Source organism: Mesoplodon mirus (genome assembly GCF_964341445.2).
Source record: "Mesoplodon mirus genome assembly, chromosome: 15".
NCBI classification, from domain to species: Eukaryota; Metazoa; Chordata; class Mammalia; order Artiodactyla; family Ziphiidae; genus Mesoplodon; species Mesoplodon mirus.
The window spans coordinates 486,650-507,368 of NC_138991.1; the positions used below are offsets into that span (position 1 = coordinate 486,650).

The following is a 20,719-nucleotide window of genomic DNA, read 5'->3' on the forward strand; positions in this document are numbered from 1 at the left end:
GTATCACACGCCCCTGACGGTTCACGCACACACACACCTCAGAAACAAGAGCTGGAAATGGCCCACCGCAAGCTGCCCTCAATCCCCCAAAACACACCTATGCTACCCACGCTACAAATGCACGGGGAACAAGCCGTCTGCGCAGGCTTACTCCAGGTCAGCCCTCCGACCAGCTGGTGTGGAATCTGGAACAAAAGTCAAAAGCAGCATCTCCTCTACGGCTCCAGTGAAGGGAGCAATGCTGTTCTTTTCTCACTTCTGCAACAATGAAAAGCAAACTACCCACAGAAGCTCCATCTTGGCAGTGACTCCTAGGTGGACTCCGCTTCCCCGGCGTGCAAACCGTTCAGCGTGCCACGGGCCAATGGCACACACACCAACACGCTGCCCTGCAGGGACTTCCCAAGACGGGAAGGAGTTAATTCACGTGCCACTCTGGTGCGACCACGAGGCAGTGAAGACTCAGACCCGAGTGGCGCCTTCTACCTGCTGCGGGCGGAGACGGGAAGGCTAGCGCTGCAAGGCCAGCTTCTAGTGGCTCCGTTGCCCTGCACACAGCACCTGCACGCGGCATTCCACAGCGCCACAGAGCACCTGCCCTCACCCAAGGCCACAGAGCAGGAAAAGGCAGGCGTGAGCTCTAAGCCCAAGCACCTCAACCAGAAGCTTCCCTGACAGAGGCTCCAAGGGCAGAAGCAACCCAGGCCAGACGAAGGCGTGGAGAGCGTCCCCCACTCTCTAAGCCCTCGCAGCAGAGCCCGAGCGAAGCAGCAGCGAGGCCGCTCCCCGGGCCGGCAACAGAGCAGGGGGCTGCCCCCACCTTCAGGTCCACAGCCAGGCGGCGCCGCTCCTGCCGGGTCCCTAAGGGAGGCTCACCTTTTCGAAGAACCCGCTTCTTGGCGCGGATGTCTGTCTCCAGCTCTGCTGCTCTGATGTAAATCCTAACAGACTGTGGGAGGTGACGGACAGCCTGGGCCACCACGGCCTTGGCTGTGTCCCCAGGCTGCAACCTGGCTGCTTCTAGCCACACATCTTCACTCTGGGGGGCAAAGGGACAGGACAGACGGCGTACGCGCAGGCTGGTGGGGCGGCAGGCACCCCAGAAGGGCGCACACCAGCCTCGGAGACAGGGGGCCCAGGGTCCTCCCACCCGCGGGGCCCGGGGTTTACGGTGAGCTGGGCGCCCAGCACGCCTGCGCCAGAGACACCCTGAAAGCCCCACACGTGGGAGCGTAGCTACAGCACGTCTGTGCCTGTGTGGGAAAGACACGCCACCACACTGTGAGGAGAGCACAGCCTGCACTCAGGGGAGGAAGTCAGCCCACGACGAGGTGGAGACACACAGGCAGGAAGAGGTTCGGATTGATGCAAACGTCCTGGGGGGAGAACTCACAGGGCACCTCTGGCTGTCAGGGTGCCCCAGCCTTCACAGCCAGCGCACAGTCCCTCAGAGGGTCTCAGGGCTTTCTGGAGCTGATCTAATCACACGCCCTAAGAGTCAGGCCCACCTCCAGGTTTCTGACCTCAGGGTGGGCCAAGCGCTGAGCAGCCTGGCTCTCTCTAGTTCAGGTTATCTCCCTGTTGAAGTCGTGGCGGTCAGGCTTTCACTCCAAGTAAAAATAAGCAGGAAAAACCCTTTCCCACTTTTCTTCCCCTCCTCGCCTGTCCCACCGCCTGTAGCTTCAACACCAAAAGGCAGGCAATTCCCTCCAAGTCCAGCTCACTCCCACGGCGTCCTGCACGGCCCAGACGCTGAAGCCCCTCAGGGGCATGGTGCAGCTTGGGGAGGGCGCCCTACCTTGGGGCACATCTCTGTCCCCTTCATGATGAGGTTCCGAGCCACCTGCAGCTTCCCAGTGACTTCCTCCAGGCGGGCCGACGCGATCCAGGCTGGCGGGTGGTGAGGGTTTGTCTCCCGAACAGACTTGAGGAGCAGCCTGGCCTTCTTGATGTCACTGTGCAGGCGAGAAAGCACAGGGTCAGGCCACCACCCGCTGAGGGCATGCCCGGTCCGGAGGAGGGTGCCACTGCAGACACAATATCCAGACTGTCACATCTGATGCCCCTGCTGACAGAACCAAGTCAGAACTCAGTGGGCACCCTTCCAAGTCTGCGGCACCTCCACACACACAGGCATCGAGCCCAAGGTCAAGGTCAGAAACATGGGACGCAATCCGGAAGCTGCTCGCTAGCTCGGCACACACACAGATTTGGAATGTTTGGAATGTAACAAATTTAATGTCCACAATGAACGGGTACGGATATACTTTAAATGAGAAATCAAACAATTCCACTCTACCTTTCTTAGAACATCCACATCCTGTTTTGGCTGCATATTTTTCAAATAAAATCCAACACATTCCCAGCAACCTGAGCCCACCCAGCCACTGGCCCTGCAGGGTACTCACTTGATGTCCCCTCCATGAGTCGGGATCATGGAATTCAAATCTGTCAGATAGCCTTTGGGGTCAACCACAGTCTGCCCACTCACCGAGTCAGATACCTGCAAGACAGGCCAAGCCCAGCTAGTCGGACAGAGCCAGGAATGCCTGGAACAAAGTCCTCAGAGGGTCCCTGAAGCCCCTTCCCATAATCCCGACTACCAGTGGGCATGAGAACTTTTAAGTAAGAAAACAACCTTAACTCAAACAATAGTTTGTAACGATAATAAGCAAATTTCACCCATACAGAATAAAGATTTTAGAAAAAAAAGAAAACATAAAAGTCCCGGGGGAAAAGCCTAACTGAACATAAGGTCCATCTAAGAAAGAGTGAAACCCAGAAATCACAAAGATCGATGATTTCAACTAACGTTCTCTACATTTTCACGGAGCAGTTCATTGTAGCATTCTCTCAAGTTGTGTCTTAAAGTTACCATGACAACGACAAAAACAAAACCACCTGAGTCAAAAATGGGCAAAAAATGCAGCAGGACAAGAAAAGGATGAGAGGAAAAGCGATGGGAAGGAAGAAATAAAACTCCCTTTGTTTGCAGGTAACTTGATTATCTATGCAGAAAATTTGAAAAAAATTAACAAAAAACTCCCAGAACTAATAAGTAATTACAGCAGGGCTGCAGGATACAAGGTCAATATCAATCACTGTCCTACATACCAGCAGTGAATATGTCGAATCTGAAATTAAAAACACAACAACATTTAGAAGAGCACCCAAAACTGTGAAACACAGTGGATCCTTGAACACGGGTTTGAACTGCGTGGGTCCATTTATACCTGGATTTTTCCCCTCAACACATACCACACCCGCTACACGATCTGCAGCTGGCTGAACCGACAGCCGTGGGCGGCCCTCGACTGCATACAGGGTCAGTGCCCCTAACACCCCACACTGTTCGAGGGTCAACCATACCTAGACATTAATCTAACAAATACGTACAAGATCTGTAAGAGGAAAAACTACAAAGCCTTAACAAATGAAATCAAAGAAAAACTAAATCAGTGTAGAGAGATTCCATGTTCATGCCCAGGAAAACTCAGTATTGTCAAGATGTCAGTTCTTCCCAACTTTATCTGTAGATTCAACACATTCCCAATCAAAATCCCTGTAAGTTACTCTGTAGATATTGACAAGCAGATTCTAAAGTTCACATGGAGAGGAGGCAAAGGACCCAGAACAGCCAACACAACATTGAAGCAGAAAAACAAAGTTGGAGAACATGACCCAACTTAAAGACTTACTATGAAGGTATAGTAATGAAGACAGTGTGGTACTAGCAAAAAAAACTCCTAGACAACAACACAGGAAAAAATCTACATGAGCTGAGGTTTGGCAATTACTTTTTAGATACTACATCAAAGGCACAATCCATGAAGGTAAGAATTGATAAGCTGGACTTCATTAAAATTAAAAATTTCTGTCTGTGAAAGACACTGTCAGAAGAATGAAAAGACAAGCTATAGCCAGGAGGAAACATTTGGAAAAGACATATCAGATAAAGAACTGTTATCCAAAATACACAGAGAACTCTTAAAACTCAAGAAAACAAACAACCCGGGCAACTCCCTGGCGGTCTCACTGCCAAGGGCCGGGTTCAATCCCTGGTCGGGGAACTAAGATCCCGCAAGCCGTGCAGCATGGCCCCCCAACCCAAAAAAGAAAAAAAAAGGCAAATGACTTGAATAGACATCTCTCCAAGGAAGAGATACAAACTACCAATAAGCACATGAAAAGATGTTCAACGTCACCAATCAGGGAAATGCCAATGAAAAGCCACCATGAGCTACTACTTCACACCCATGAGGAGGGCTACTGCCAAAATGCCGAAAATAACCAATATTGTCAAGGATGCAGAGAAGCTGGAACCCTTGTACAGTGCTGCCCTGCTGGAAAACTAAAATGGTGCAGCTGCTGTGGAAAACAGTATGGTGGTTCTTCAAAAAAGTAAACCTAGAATTACCATGTGATCTAGAAATTCCACTTCTGAGTTTATATCCAAAAGAACTGAAAACTGAAACTGAAACTGAAAACTGAACAGATATTTGTACACCAAGGCTCACAGCAGCATTAGTCACAATTGCCAAAAGGTGGAAGCAACCCAAGTGTCACGACAGATAACAAGATAAGCAAAATGCGGTTTATACATACATACAATGGAGCACCATTCAGCTTCAAAAAGGAAGGAAATCCTGACACCTGCTACAACATGCATGAGCCTTGGGGACATAAACCAAAGTATGTGAAATAAAGCAGCCACAAAAGGACCAATACTGTATGAATCTATTCACATGCGGTCCCTAGAGCAGTCAATTCACAGAGACAGAAAGTAGGATGGTGGAGCCAGGGGCTAAGGTAGGGGATGAGGAGGACATGTTGAACGGGGACAGTCTCAGTCTGGGAAGATGAGAAAGTACTGGAGATGATGGTGGGGATGGGGCACAATATGGATGTACTCAATGCCCCTGGGCTATACACTTAAAAATGGCTAAAACTTTAAATTTTATCTTATACATATCTTAGCACAAAACATTACTATTTTTTCTCTATATTTTACACACAAGTGTGAAAGATAAACAACAAACTAGATCCATGCAACATAAATGAAGCTCAACTTCACCACTCACAAGGATGCAAATTAAGTGGAGGCTTGTTGGAGGGAATGGGCCTCCCAGATTCACGAAGACAAAGCCCCCTGACCAGAGCTGCCAAAGGGGTGGGGGTGGGGGGTGATGGATGGCACAGCCACCTCCCCCACGTTGCCTGCCTTTGAGAGACAATTTGGCACCTAAGTGAAAATATGCCAACCCAACAATTCCACTTGAAAGATACTGTAAAAATATTTACTTAAATCTGCAAAGATAGAAGCATGAGGAGTTCATCAAAACATGGTTTGTGGGACTTCCCCGGTGGCACAGTGGTTACGCATCCGCCTGCCAATGCAGGGAACATGGGCTCGATCCCTGGTCTGGGAAGATTCCCACACGCCACGGAGCAACTAAGCCCGTGCGCCACAACTACTGAAGCCTGAGCGCCTAGAGCCCGTGCTCCGCAACAAGAGAAGCCACCGCAATGAGAAGCCCACGCACCTCAACGAAGAGTAGCCCCCGCTCGCCGCAACTAGAGAAAAGCCTGCACGCAGCATCGGAGACCCAATGCAGCCAAAAATAAACAAATAAATAAATTTATTAAAAAATTTTTAAAAACATGGTTTGTAACCACAAACAAGCAGAATCCACCCAAAAGGTCCATCAATCAAAGACTAAATCGTGATATCCACAATGAACTACTCTCCAATTTATAAAGTAAATACATATCTAGTAACATGAAAACGTGCAATTTTTTGGATCTGTAAGCTACTATTTTTTTTTTACTGTAAAATACCTGCTCACCATAAAAAACTCAAGTATAGCAAAAGCTCAATTAAAATTTAAGTTTTCCACTGAGGCAACAGGAATTGGTTGAGTACTTCACTCTGCTGTTTTTCTAAGTATGTGTGAAATTTTTCCATAAAAATGTTTAACACAAAGCATTCCCCAGTGGTGTGGGTGTGCCGCCCTGGTCACGTCCTGGCCTGTGCAGATCCACACTCTCTTCAACACACACAACTGCTCAGGGTCTGGTTTTCATGTGCATGATGACTCCTTCCTGATTTGCTGGTTCTCTTGACTTTACGGTGCTTTCTATTGTGCAAAAGTTTTTAATTTGTGTGTAGTCAATTTGAAAGTATTTTCCTTCACGGTTTCTGACGTGCATGTCATATGAGAAAGGGTCTTCGCTCTGCCTGGGTTTTCTAGAGCACGGAACCAAGTGCACGCCCCGTAAGGACACAGGGATTCACTAGGGTGCAGGAGGAACACACGTACGTTTAACTTTTATGTAAAGAGGGAAGGGCATTAAGCGACATCAACAGTAAGCACGTGGCCTGTCACGAGTGCCTGTCTGGGCTGCTCCTCAGGCAGCCCTCTGTCACCTGCCACAGACCCCAAGCCCCAGGGGAGCAGGAGAACTGCATCAGGTGGCCCTTTGCTGCTGGCACCGAATGCAGCACACCTGTGCCCGCCCTCCGGGTCGACGCACGCACCAGCCTGAGTGCAGAGTCCCATCACACCGTGTAATGGGACAGGGAATTGGACATGTCACAGGTCTGTTTAACATGTGACGAAGCACTTCAGAGGGTGAACTTTTCACAAATATAAATTAGTTTTATAAGCAAACCCAAAAACTCTGTAATATAATCTGTAGGAAAATAACGCGTGACACAACCTCTCACCTGGCTCAGCCTCATGTCCATCAGAGTGTTCCTGGCTTGGCCGATCTTCCTCATGTCCAGCTCACCTGTGCCGGGAGTCATCAGTCCAGGTGTCATCCCACCTGGGTATGGAGTGTTCAGTCCGCCTGGATAGGGTGTGTTCAGACCTCCAAATTGCTGGGGAAGCAAGGACAACACGCTGGCTTGCATCGCCTGCACTTCACTCTCATCTCTGGAACCTCTTCCCACTGGAGCCTGGCATCTGAACCAGCGGACAGACTCAGCCGCAGCACGTACTCCGGCTCCTCCAGCACCGCCCCCAACCCCCACCCGCATCTGTCCGACCAGACACAAGGAGCCCCGTTTGCCTTGTCTGTGGGTGCTCACAGTCTGCCGGGGATCTACTGATGTGTGGTTCTCTCCAGTCTGTAAATGTTTGGCAAAGAAGCTGTCCGGAACAGGGGTCAGCTTCTCATAGCGGGGGTTCCGCTGGCGCTTGTTTCTGGCATCGCCGACCTCAGGGATGCTCAGCCACTCTTCTTCTGTGACTTCCGCCAACTTCCTCTGGAAACACCCGGCCCCCAAACATTAATTCTCTGGCGGAACCGCACATGCACAAGAAAAATTACGTTCTCCCTGACCCCTACCGCCCACATCACGCCGCCTTAAGGACCCTGATGCAGACACGGTTTATCTACTTCGCTTAGAAAACTCAACCTGTTGCATCTGCTCTACTTCACTGAGATGTAAATTGTTCTGTCAAAGCCCAGGGAACCCAGTTCAGAAAACCTGATGTCTACATGGACACAGTTACCAAGTTACAAAGAAACCAGCTCCTCCGTCCCCCCTTTTCTGCGGAGGACAGCTTGTCTGCACACGCGTACACTTAAGCACACCCAGGCAGGGCCCTTCTTCTACCCTCTGAATTAAAGCAAGAGCAGAGTGAGCAGCGCTGTGCTCGTCTCGTCAGCTGTGCCCCAGCGCGGCTGCCCTCCGCTGGGAAGGCCACGGGGAGCAGCAGGCCACCCCTCTGCTCACTTTGAGGTCTGAGAACTGCTGCTGGATCTTGGGGCGCTCCATGCGGTATTTCTCAATTTCTTCTTTCTCCCTTTGCTCCCTAGAAGTACAATGTGTGCACGTGTTAGAAACCCTGGATGTCCATATCCTGAAACACAGTCACTTCATTATCCTTCCTAATTAAGTCACCAAAAAGAGTAATCCCACACACTTAGCAGTTAAGTCGAATCTACTTTAAGGCAACAATGGATACATTCACAAATAACTCAACTTGCCACCAGATGAAAACACCAGAACTCACTAAAATAAAAAGCAAGCTGTCTTACTCCATTAAATACTTGCATTTGCACACACGTATATTTCCTGCTTTAAAATTCGATAAAATCCCAAAGGTGGGGCCATCCTCTGAATAACTCAGCTCAGAAGAAAAGCTGAACCGTTGTCCTAGTCACCCATCCAAATGGGTTCCTGGTGACTTAGGACCAGGTCGTATGTGAACACAAAGAGCCGTGGGCAATGGTGACAAAGTATCGACCCAGTTAGGCAAACCGGAGTAGACATGAGCCCAGCAGCCAGGGCTTCCCAACGCTGAGATTTACGTTTCCCTCCGCAAGGTCAGACAGGAACTTGAATGCGTTGTGAATAATGACGTGCTTGGAAAAGACAAGCACCTCTCGACCGGCTGGAGACAGCCTGGCATCACAGCTCCTGACGGGAAGCAACTCGCACAGTTACCGTCAGGTTTTCTGGCCAAAGATGTTCCACCTGATCTGAATCAAGCCTCAGGCTCCAACTTCCAATCCACAGGAAACGCTGAGAGCGTAACAAGGAAAAGGGTGCCATGAGGAGGTGGGCAGTCATTCCGTAAAGGGGGGGTGGTGGCTAGGAGACATGCCGGAGGAGTGGCACTGATTGCGTCATGGCTCGTAAAAGGCAGTTCTACAATATTCTGGAGACAAGCAGGGAACACTGGATGTGGACTGGCTACCAAGTAACAAGGATGGACTGCTCAGCGCCAGGGCGAACTGACCCCAACGGGACCCAGCAAAGCCCACCTGCAGAAGCAGAAGAAGTGAACGTGCAAACTGAATAGTGCAGACTACGTGGGGGCCCACGCCTGTCTGCTGCGCTGTTCTTTCTGCTTTTTTGTATTGTGAAAAGTTTTCAAAAGCCAACCACTTCCCTAAAACCACTTAATACAACAACTTTCTGTATGTGTCCACATCCCTCAGATTTTTTTAATGAATGAATTCCAGAAGACTGGAATCAAGTCTTCTTTAATATGGAAAACCACCTAATTACGATATGTATAAGTTCATGCCCATTGATTAAATAACGTGCTTTTAAAAAACTCCCCTGAAGAACGGTACTTCACTCTTCTAATGTGATTTTGAAAAAACTAAAAATTCTACAAGTTATGAAAAGAAAACTGTATGTATAATGAGCAACAGAAAGAAAAAAGTAAACCAGAATGTTAACTGTCAACTTCCAGGCTTGTGAATAAACATTACGCTCTTACTTACACTTAATCTTATTGTCCTAATATTCTAGAGTGAGAATGCATTCTTTTTGTAGTAAAAAATACAAAAATGTTATGAAGCAATAAAACTTATAGTTTGCAAGATCCTATGTTGATCTTGCATGTATTTCCCCAGAAAATGACAAGGAATCAGAAAGTTGCCAATGAGGTAACATCAATAGGACGGACGTGCTGGGCCAACTTCAGTCCAACACACCCACGTGAGAGCCCCAGAGGGAAAACAGGAGGGCTCTGTGGGGGAGTGGTCTTCCCCCAACGGACCCCCAGAAACACAGGGTGCCCCTCCCTCAGCCTGCCTGGGCCTCGCAGCCTCCAGCTCACTGGAGTCCGTCCCCACCAGCCCAGCTCAACAATGACCTGTGCAGTAAGATCCTCAAGACACAGCCGCATGCCCACGAGGACTGCGATGGTCATCTGCCATCTTCAGTGAGCCTCCACATTACTTAATATACACTCATCAACATCACCACGCCCATTTCAAAGATGGTAACCCTGATGCATAGGCAGAATAATCCCCCAAATTCTGTCGATTTCTGGGAAGTCAAACACGGAGTTCCCAAGCTCTCCACTCCAGTCCCCAGGCCCCAAGGCTACTCTGCAACAGTCCAGGGTTTTCCAAGTGTGGCTGCCACAGACCAAGCCCCAGGCAGCCTCAAAGCTGAGCAGACACATGTCCTATTCTTGCAACTTCTCTCCAAGTCTGAAATAAATTGAAATGAAACTTTCTGGGACTTCCCAGGCAGTCCAGCAGTTAAGACTCTGTGCTTCCACTGCACGGGGCACGGGTTTGATCCCTGGTCGGGGAACTAAGATCCCGCAGGCCACGCGGTGCAGCCCAAAAACAAACAAACACTTTTTTTTAAGTTGGATAAACACAGCATGAAGAGCGATAATTTGTCTTACCTTCTCTCTTTCCTTCTTTCATCCATCCTTTTATCCAGGGCTGCATAGATAGCATCTGCTTCCTCGTCATCTTTCTCGTAGGGCCCACTTGAGAAGAGGCTCCCAGCATAGCCATTAAACTGAGAACCAAACAACATACTTAGAGTGTCAGCTTTTCTCCAATACGACCCCCACTAACAGAAACATCTATAGAGCACGTCTAGCTGCAAAATGCTTGCTCAACAATTTTTTTCAATCGGTTGAACCCAAATTGAAGGATAACAAAATAGCTGATGAGTACTCTTCAAAATTGTCAAGGGCATGAAAGAGAGAGTATCCACACCAACCAGAGGACACTAAGGAGGCACAACTAAATGCAAGGTGGGGTCCTGGGCCAGAAGTAGGACACAGGTGGAAAAACCAGTGGAATTCAAGTAACATCTACAGGTTAGTTAACACTGCTGCGTCAGTGTTAATTTCCTGGTTTCAATAACAGTACCAGGGTGCACCGAATACCCAATTCAATATCCTGGGATAAACCGTAATGGAAAAGAATGTATATATCTGTATAACTGAGTCACTTTGCTGTACAGCAGAAATTAATACAACATTGTAAATCAACTATACCTCAAAATAAAAACAAAAATAAAATAAATAAAAATTAAAAAAATAGGGACTTCCCTGGCGGCCCAGTGGTTAAGACTCCATGCTTCCACGGCAGGGGGCACTGGTTCGATCCCCGGTCGGGGAACTAAGATCCCACATGCCGTGCAGCGTGACCAAAAAAATGAAAATTTTTAAAAATTTAAAAATAAAAAAAATAATAATAGTACTAGGGTCATGTGAGATGGGGAGAAACTTGTGAAGAGTATGCAGGAAGCCTCCATGTTATTTTTGAAAGTTCTCTGTAACTTTACAATTACTCGAAATTGAATTTTTAAAAAACTTTTCTCTGAGGAAAAATGCCATCTGTTGTAGCATATCTGTAGAAAACTTCAATAGACCAAACATGAATTCATTAAGAAAATAAGCACTAAAGCAAAAGAAGGTAAATATTACCGATTCCACTTAAAATTTTCATCATTAAAGACCAGCCAAGACACAGCTCCAACGCAACAGTTCTAATATTTGCAAGTGTACCTCTTCTGAAGAGACCACAAAAGGGCACATTTCTTTATACTTTTCCTGCTCCCCTCTCAAGCCCTGTTTCAGCTATCCCCTATCCCCTACCCACCGACTAGCTGAAACAGCCAATGTACCCATCACTCCAAGGCACTCATCACAGATGCCAACGGCACACTGGGTTAAGAACATGGACGCTGGCCGGGGAGCCCCTCACAAGTCACCTCATCGTAGTTGGTGTCATTCAGATCCTCGTCATCGTCATCCGCAGCCTGGCTCTTCTTCATCTGGTCGCCGACAGTCCTCTTGCCTGGGGGCGCATGGCGGTCATCCACAGGATCATTGGCATCCCGGGCAGGCCCGATGTCCGAGCGGGTGGTGAAGCCAGTGGCACTGCAGGAGACCCCAAGATGCCCATTCATCTGAGTGGCCTTGTTCCTGTGCCAAGACCCTCCACAGTTGTCACCTAATGACCCCGCTTTTTCTAACTCCTCTGGGAAACCTCCAAAGAGCCCAGAAGCAGTGAACTCCACACAGCTGTCCTCTTCAAGAGAGAAACCTGAGAAGGTTCTCAGGCTCCCTTCTGCCACCCCACATTCTCCTTGAGGGAGATTCCCCCGGGCACCAGACCGCCCTGCTCCCAGGTCACAGTCTCCCGTTTCCAACGATCCGCCAATCAGCCCTCTCTCTGAATCCAACCAGGCCCCCAAACCCAACGCGGCCCAGTCGGAGGTCCTCTTCTGTGCCTGCCCTACAGCTGCCCTGGGTTGTTTCCGCCGATGGTGGCAGTGCCGTCGTCCCAGGCACCACGGCATCAGCTTTGCCTCCCTCTCCCTCCCATCCGTCTCTAAATTCTACGGGGTCTACCGCCAAAATCCCTCCTCCGAGACCATGACTCCCACCGCAGCTGGGATCCAAGTCAGCTACCCCTGCACGGAGCTTCCCCGTGCTTCGGCAGAGCTCTGAGCGCGGCGCACTGCGGTGTCTACTCCTCCGGGGCCGACAGGGGCCCTGGGCCCTCTGCCCCTGCTGCTCCACGCCACCCACCGCACATCCCACCCGCACAGACTCCTCACAGTTCCTTCCTCTTCCTCCACGCCTCATCTTCCTTCTCAAATGCCCAACACACAAAGCAGCTGTTTTTCCTCTAACCCTGCCACATCTGAACACCCCTACGTCCTTCTGAACGTGGCTCAGATGTTGATCGCTGGAACCCCAGAATTCTAAATCTGTTCCTCTTTATGTACTTATGTATGCAAACACCTCATCTCCCCTAGTAAACTGCAGGTCCTCTGAAGACACTGTCAAGATCTTAGACTTGAGTGTGCCCCAGATTCTAACGTCCATAACGCTGGACATAATACTCCCAACAAGAGAAACCTGATCAGATGAATAACAAATAAACAGGGTGACGATGCCTGCTCACGTGCTCAACAATACACGGTAGTCATCTGACCTCGGGGACCCAGTCACAAGGCTCACAGATGCCATCCCTACCCCTGGGGAGTAGAGAGTCTGAAGAAGCAGCAATGTGACCACCAGCACCTCAGGGGAAGAATGAGGTACCACCGTGAGAGGCCACACAGAGGACTCCAGCCCGGATCGTGAGGAGAGAATCAGTCACGCTCAAGCCAAGAATGGGGGGGGGGGCGGCCTGCCCGGCCTGCGCTGGGGGGAGGGTAGCCACGGTGCTCCGACTACCTGACGGAGATTCGCGTCCTCGCCACGGCAGACTCGCAAGACGGTGCTGCCACCCACCCCGGGGAGAGAAACCGGGCTCGGAATCGTCGCTTCAAGCCCAAGCGTCCCGCCTCCTAGGGGCAGACAGCCTCCCTCGGGTCTGCCCTAACCCAGAGCGCCGTTCTTCCCAACAAGATCAGGCCAACCCCGCGCCATCCCTGTTCTCGTCCTCCCCGTCGCTGTCGGCGGCCGCCCAGACCCGGGCCCCTTCCCCCAGCGCGCGGCCCGCCCCAGGCCTCACCCCCGGCCCAGCCCCGGCACGTAGCCGAGCGGGGCGGGCATGCCCAAGAACGGCTTCTTCTTCTTGTTCATGGCGCCGGTGACGCCGACGGCCAAGAAGGGAAGGGATGGAGGCCGCGGCCGGAGACGAAAATCCACACACGTCCGAGGCCCTGTAACAGGAAGGATCGCGGCCCGCGTCACCCGCGCCCCGGAAGCAGAGCCCGTGGTCCCACGTAGCCCCGCCCACCGCGGATTCCCTGGGCGGAAGTTTCCGAAACTCGACTTCCGGCGGCTCCCGGCGGCTCTGGACCGCGGCTAAGCGGACAGAGACGCGGCGAGCGCATGTGCTGTAGCGCCCGCTCCTGGTGCGGCGGGCAGGCGATGTGCTCCTGGACTAGCCCTGGGGGACCTCAAAACTGAGCAGGGGCGGCCCTGCCTCCTGCGTGTTTTCGATGCATTTCCGAGACTTGCCTGTACGAGCAGGACCCATGGGTCCCCTTCATCCCTGAGCCTCCCACCCTGCCCTTCAGAGTCGCCTTGGCCCCGGGGCAGGGCCTAACACACCTGAGCAGGCTGCACACCTAGCCGACTGTGTAGGGCTTGTGCGGGGTGTATGTGCCCCGATCGCGGTACAGACTGCTGCCCTAGCTCTCCGCGCTCAGACTCCTGGGCCCCGCCCACACCCCCACCATACCCTGAACATTCCGGTGATTCCGGTGACCGTGGGAGCCCAGACCCTAGAGAGCTAATTGACGAAAATAAATAAATGCAGCAGAACAAGTCAGTATGTGGGCATGGGCGGTCACAGCATGTGGGTGAATTCCGTGTGTGTTGGTGCGCAGGGGTGCAAGTCCGACCACCCGTGCTCATATTTTAGGTGGACACGCAGGACTGTTATCTGGATACATGACTGTGTGTCCATGTGCACCTTTGCTGAGGTGGCGGTGGGACATTCTTTGGTCCCCACATACACCTGGGGAGAGCCCTTGGGCTCTTGGCAGAGCAGGCAAAAAGCTGGTCACAAGTCTAGCCTTCTGCTGGACCAGGCAGCCCCCAGCCCACCCTAACACTTCTCACTGGAGTCCTGAAGCAAGCACATCCCTCCTGCCTGCTGCAGCCCCCTCGGAGTTTCTCTCTCCTCCCTGTCCCCAGCCTACCCGTTTTCGGTGCCATATCCTGGGCACTGAGCCAGATTCTGGGGCTACAGAGGGAAGGGGAGAGACCCTGAGGTCCACCTGAAGTTCACAGAGTGGGGAGGGGAAGGTAAGAGAGGGTCAAACTGGCTTCTCTGGGGAAGCAAGTGTCCATTCGAGGGAGAAACCTCCAGAGAGGTCTGCAGAATGCATGAAGAAACGAATGAGTAAGTAAATTGACAAAGGAGAATGGAGGGAAGTGGTGGGTCTGGCCCTTGACCTAGGCCCCATGGGGCAGAGGGTCCCAGGAGCAGGTAGGAGACCCCCTCCTCTCCATCCGCAGAGAGGACTAAGGCACCCTCAGATGCTCCTGCAGACGCCTGGACCCCGGGCGGCCGCACAGAGTCACTCGTCCCTGGCGCCATGCCCAGGTGCGCACAGCCGCCCCTTGCCCTGGCAGACGCCCTCCGCGCTCGCACATCCGCGCGCCGCCGACACCCCTCGGAGCTCCCGGAGCGCGCCCCGCTCTCAGGGATCGGCAGCAGGTGCCTCGCCGCGCAGACTCGCCGGGCGCGGGGACCGGCTCGGGCGCGGGGCCGGCTGGGGCGGGGCAGCGGCGCGCGTTCCCCGCCGGCCACACGGGCCGCCCTGCGCCCGGAGAGGGGCGTGTGCACCGGCTGGGGACCGGCGGGCCCCATGTTCACGGAGCTGAGGACCAAGCCGAGCCCCCCGCGAGGCCGCGCCGGGGCTGTGCGCGCCGGCTTCGGGGAGCGCCGGGATGTGGACGGTGAGCAGGGCTGGACCCGGGCGCGGAGCTATCGCGGTCTGGGGGGCTCGAGGACCGGAGGGACAGGGCCAGGTCCTAGCGAAATCCAAACTGCAGCTGCGCTCGAAGTAGGGGGCGCGTCCCGGCCGAACGGGGTTCCCGGTGTCTTTATCCCGCGCTGGGGCGAGGGCGGCGGGGGGGGGAGGCGGTCAGGCCTTGGGGATCGGTGCGCCCTGGTTTGGGGGAGGTGACCCGCCGAGGCTCCTGTCCCCAGGCTAGGACCACCCTGCGGTCACCTGTTCCTTCGCGCGGAGAAAACCTTCCCCGGCCCCTGCAGTGGGGCCCAGAGGGGGTCCCCGCCCCATTTCCTCCTGGAATTCTGACGTTGGGGCTGGAAAGGAGGGACGGACCGACAGACGGACCGAGAGCCCTCCCCCAGCGCGGGCAGGAAATGGGCGAGGTGCGGCGCGGGCAGAGGCGTCCGACTGGTTCTCCGGCCTGGAGGCCCCTCCAGGCGAAGCCCTGCGACCCGGGCGCCCCACCCCCGAAACGTGCCTGCTTAGAATGAGTCTCCTCCCACCGTACTAGAACCACCCTCGGCCACGCCCTCTGTCTGACCCCAGACCTCAAATTGAGAGTTGCCATCCAATTCCAGAAAGTTGTAAGAATGGGGAGGGAGGAGGGGGAGGAAGATGTGGGTTTCCCTCATTACTGAAACCTCCTGGGCACATCACCAAGCCCTGCCCTCAGTGGGGGTGAGAGGCTGTGTCTGCGGTAGGAGGGTCACTAACACTCCTGCTGAGGGGGTGGGGGAAGGACCCCGGCCTGGGAACCCGATCCTGCCTGCTGAGTCAGGGCGTGGATGCTGTAAGATGGGGCAAGGCTGGGCCCTGCTTCCTGTCTCTCCCCAGGGCTCTGTTGACTTATGGACACCACACGGAGCCTTCATCCATCCATTCAGTCATTCACAATGTTTCTGGGCACCTCCTGTGTCCCAAGACCTGTGCAAGGCCTTGGGAGGAGTCAGTCCGGGTGTCTACCCTCCTCTGACTCCTGTCAGCAACCAGCACAGAAACGATGGTAAAACTAAAACGTGATGAGCGTAACGAAGCTGGCATGGGAAGAGAAAGCACAAGGCGTCAGCCTGGGTTCCCGAGCGCGTGGTTGCAGCCTGTGTGCCTGTGCTGACACTGCCATGCCCAGGAGCTGCCCTGGGCCAGGGTGCCTGCAGGAAGGCGGAGCAAGAACCTTGTGGGCTTTGCCCAGAGTTCAGGCTTCTTCTTGTTCACAAGTCACAGCCAGTGAGCACAGCAGGACAGAGGCCAAGCCTCCAACGAACGCCAGGTGGGGCTGCAGGGACCAGGTGCCTTCAACGACGTGGGCAGGCAGCCCAGCCACAGGGGTCTCCCCACCACACAGAGTCTCCCAGGACGCTGGGGCTGCGTTTCCGCACAGGCAAGTCCTGTGCGTGCATGCGTGCGTGCGTGCGCCCTGGTCTGATGTGGCTATGCCAGCCCAAGGAGAAGACCAGGGCCGTCCCAGGATAGCCCCACCTGGTTCTGAGTGTGAGGCTCCCTGGTGGGCATGTCTCTCTCTAATTAAACAGAATCCATCCTGCTCCCCAGAGCACAGACTATGCTTCTTGAAGGTGGAGTTCTCAGGACAGCTCATGCACGCTTCCTTCTCTTTGGGGAGGCTTGGGAACCCCTAACTGGGAACGTGCCTCTCCTCTTCCGTGGAGGGAAGATGGGCTGAGCAGGAAGCCGGATCACAGGGAGGGAGCCCCTGCCCCTAACCGCTGTGACCAGGCACCCTTGCTTTGCAGCCACTGCCCACTTCAGCTTCTGCCGGACCCTCCTGGAGCAAACGGTGTCGGCCGAGAGCATCCCCTGCCCCCTGCCTCGGACCCCGGGCACCAGCCTCACGTGGCACGACTCCCGCAGCCAGAGGGCAGCTGGCAGCCGGCAGGTCAAGCTCCTTCAGCAGCCCGGCACCGAGGCCCCCCAGGTACCCACCCACACACTACACCCACCTCAGCCCCTGCGCTCCCTGCCACCCCACTCCACCGGCCACCCCTCTTCCCACAGGGCCGGCTGTACTCTGACCGCGATGGCCTGTACCGCACCAGCCCCTCCGGGGGGGGCCTGACGAAGCCCGTGGTCCTGTGGAGTCAGCAGGACGTCTGCAAGTGGCTCAAGAAGCACTGTCCCCACAGCTACCTCGTCTACGTGGAGGCCTTCTCCCAGCACGCCATCACCGGTGCCGTGGGGGCTGGGGGGCTGGGGTGTGGCAGGGGCGGGCTCCCCGGAGAGCCTTCTCCCCTCCCCTCTCTCTTCTGCGTCCTCCCCAGTCGGCCTCTCCGTCTGGGTCTTCGCCTCTGTTTCTGTCGTCGCCTGGCTTCGCTCTGCGCAGCCTCCAGTCCTCCTTGCCCTCCCTCCGCCTCTCTCCCTCCCTTGCCCTGTCTCTCTGAGTCTCTCTCTGCATGCCTGTCTCTGCCCACCCGACCCACTTCTTCCTCTCTCTCCCTTCCCTCTCCGCCTTCGCTCTCGAAGCCCCTTGGATGGCAACCTCGGCTCAACCCCTCTCCCCTCCCTCCCAGGCCGGGCACTGCTGCGGCTGAACGCGGAGAAGTTGCAACGGATGGGGCTGGCGCAGGAGGCGCAGCGGCAGGAGGTGCTGCAGCAGCTGCTGCGCCTACAGGTGCGCGAGGAGGGGCGGAGCCTGCAGCTGCTCAGCCAAGGTCAGTGGGAGGAGCCAGGAATGCCCACAGGTGCAGAAAGGCCTGGGGGGGCTGGGCCTCGAGGCCCCGGAGTGCAGGGTGGGTGGGTTGACCTCAGGAGGGTGGCCGGGGGCCCCAGTAAGGGCTGTCCTGCACCTGGGGCAAGAGGGGATGAAGCCAGAGGCCCCTGACCCTCCTCATCCCCATTCACCCCATAGCTTCCTTCGGAAACATGCCCTAGCTGCTGCCTAGGCTTGAACGCCGGACCTCAGCACTGTGACCGGAGCCCCTGACGAGGACGACGCGGAGCTGGCCGTGCAGCCCCTCTCAGACCCCGCGTGAGGCTCCGGGGGCCAGCCCCTGGACAGGTGGGACGGGCATCGCCACGTCCAGCCACCTCTGGTTGTGCACTCCGGGCCGTGCCTGGGAGTGGGCGGGCGGGCGGGCAGGGGCTGCTTGAGTGGGGCCCTTCCTCCCAGGACCTGAGCCCAGGTCCACACCCTGGTGCTGCTGGCAGCATGCAGGGCAGCCACCGGGAGCCAGAGCCGGTGTGGACATCCCCCCAGACTCCCAAGGAGTCTGTTTATTTATATTCCCTTCACCGGCACCCTCCATCGCCTGCTGAGTCACGCGTCTTCTAGGCATCCTGCCCTCCCCCAGGGCCAGAGGTCTGCCCCCTCACCCCGTTTACGCCCTCCCCCAGCCCCTAGAGGACTGCCCGCACAGGTGGGGTAAACTGCCAAGGCTCCCTTTGGTGTGTGGCCCTCCCCTGTCCTTGCCTAGAGAATGGTCATCGGCCCGGCCCAGCCCAGCCAGCCACCGTGCCAAGTGCTGTCACTCATTTTTGAAACCCTTACCACGCCCCCATCTACTCATGGGGACTGGAACACACGCCCAAGACCTGACCCCCAGGAGGACCCCACGCCCAGTGCCCAATACCAGGCTCACCTGCGTCCTGGCCTTAGGTTGGGGGACAGCTCCCTCCTCCCAGGGTCATGGAGACTGCCTTCCAGGCTTAGTCATGGGTGGGCGTTCCCACTGCCCCTTTCCCAGGAGAACCCGGATCCACACAAGAACTGTTCTGACAGCTGCACCCCCCAGGCCCACCCAGTGGAGACCCAGCCAGCACCTGAGCAACCACTCCGTGGGCCCAGCAGGGGGGTAGCTAGGGAGTCCTGGCAGCCCCACCCTCTTGCACCTCTGCCCACTCAATCCCCTAGGGGATTCTGAAACTCTCGGGGGTAGATGAGGCTGAGCCACCAGACCCCAATCCGTGCCCTGTGCCAGCCTCAGGATGGGAGGTTGGTTGTTTCAGGTCCCATGTGGAATTTGAACAACTGGCCTGGTGCCCCCCATCCCGTGCGCCTCCCCATGGGAAGCCCCTCATCCTGCCCGGCTGCCCTGAATATCCCTGGCCGCCTCATGCCATCACGACATGACCCTTTCCAGGGAGCCCTCCCTGCCTCTCTCCCCTTTTCCCTCCCTGTCTTGGCCCCTCAGCCCCGCTGTGTTCCTGTCTCATCTTCTTTGTTTTGCGCTTTTTTATATTCTGACAAAAAAATCAGAAATAAACTTGGTTCTCAAGTGCCGCGAGTGTGGTGTCCGACTCTGGCCACCCAGGCATGTGGGGGACGCTCAGAGCCTTGAGTGGGGCCTGGGCCTGGGAGGAGGGGGCGCCTGGGCCAGCTGCCTCCAGCTGGGGCCACCAGGGGGCAGTGGTGTCCCATCCTGGTGGGGCGCCTCGTACCCCAGGCCCCTGCTGGCCCCAGCTGCCCCATGGGCCGCACCCAGAGACAGGGACACAGGTGTGTTAGGTTCCTGGAGCTGTTGTAACAGATGACCACGACAGGGAGGCTTAACACAACAGAAACGAACTTTCTCACTGTTCTACAGGCCACAAGTCTGGAATCCAGCAGGGCAGCACTCCTTCCTGGGCTCAGGAAAGAACCCTTCCTCGTCTCCCCAGCTTCTGGGGGCTGTCCTGGGGGGATCCCTGGGCTCATGGACACACCACTCCATCCTGGATTCCAGGGTTACATTACCTCTGCCTAAATCTCCCAAATCTCTGCCAAATCTCCCTCCTACAAGGACACTTGTCACTGGACATGGGGCCCACCTGGATGATCCAGGATGATCTCTTCATTTCAAGATCCTTAACTTAAATCACGTCTGCAAAACCTTTATTCCAGATAAGGTCCCATTCATAGGTTCCAGGGATCTGAAGTGACTATCTTTTGGGGATCCCCATTTAGCCCCCCCCACAAGTGAAAGCCCTGACATAAGAAACACACGTCACAGCACATGCCCCCACACATACCCACACAGCAACCAGACACACAAATGCTAACACAGAGGCATAAACCGAGCCCTGCAGTCTGGACACACACGCACCAACACACAGAGACACGATGACACCAGCATCCAGACACACAACACACTGACACAGGGTCCCAGCATCCCATGACCTCCTAACATACAGAAAAACACCAGGCACAGTGCACCCCATACACAACACACACAACATCACACGTTGCCCTGACGTGCAGACGCACCGCGGCCTGGACACACATCCACCAAGACCCAGACATCCCCCCACACCTGGTGTCCAGTCACTTGGATACTAACATACGACCAGCATCTTTCTCACCTAGTACGGGACACAGAGACATACCCTGACACCTTGATGGCCAAACAGGACACAGCTTGACATATGTGGTCATGCAGACATACACCTACCAATTGGATGCACCTCAGGACACACACACTGACCCCTCTCCCGAAATCCTGCATGTCTTGACCCTGGGGTGGGCACGGTGAATGAGGGAGGGATTACACAGGTCTCTTTGGCTCTGATTTCCGAAGGAAGGACCGA

At 54.6% G+C, this 20,719-nt stretch overlaps 2 protein-coding genes across 2 annotated transcripts in view; one reads left to right on the plus strand and one right to left on the minus strand.

Moving 5' to 3' along the window:
* Positions 1 to 13,444, minus strand: part of PRPF6 (pre-mRNA processing factor 6) — a 34,724-nt gene extending 21,280 nt beyond the window's left edge. Inside the window, exons 1-9 of the mRNA XM_082644612.1 lie at positions 13,249 to 13,444; positions 11,492 to 11,660; positions 10,167 to 10,285; positions 7,745 to 7,823; positions 7,094 to 7,270; positions 6,728 to 6,883; positions 2,409 to 2,503; positions 1,799 to 1,955; positions 877 to 1,039 (exon numbers count right to left, since the gene is read on the minus strand). Of these exons, the coding sequence (XP_082500738.1) occupies positions 877 to 1,039; positions 1,799 to 1,955; positions 2,409 to 2,503; positions 6,728 to 6,883; positions 7,094 to 7,270; positions 7,745 to 7,823; positions 10,167 to 10,285; positions 11,492 to 11,660; positions 13,249 to 13,319 (1,186 nt within the window). The 5' untranslated portion in view covers positions 13,320 to 13,444. The remainder of the gene's footprint in view (positions 1 to 876; positions 1,040 to 1,798; positions 1,956 to 2,408; positions 2,504 to 6,727; positions 6,884 to 7,093; positions 7,271 to 7,744; positions 7,824 to 10,166; positions 10,286 to 11,491; positions 11,661 to 13,248) is intronic.
* A 1,557-nt stretch (positions 13,445 to 15,001) lies between these two features.
* On the plus strand, positions 15,002 to 19,435 carry SAMD10 (sterile alpha motif domain containing 10). Its single transcript, XM_082644438.1, has 5 exons — positions 15,002 to 15,149; positions 16,954 to 17,135; positions 17,216 to 17,387; positions 17,728 to 17,868; positions 18,066 to 19,435. Exons 1-5 carry the CDS (start codon positions 15,059 to 15,061, stop codon positions 18,086 to 18,088), a joined length of 609 nt encoding a protein of 202 aa, XP_082500564.1. The 5' UTR covers positions 15,002 to 15,058; the 3' UTR covers positions 18,089 to 19,435.
* The last annotated feature ends 1,284 nt before the right edge of the window (positions 19,436 to 20,719 follow it).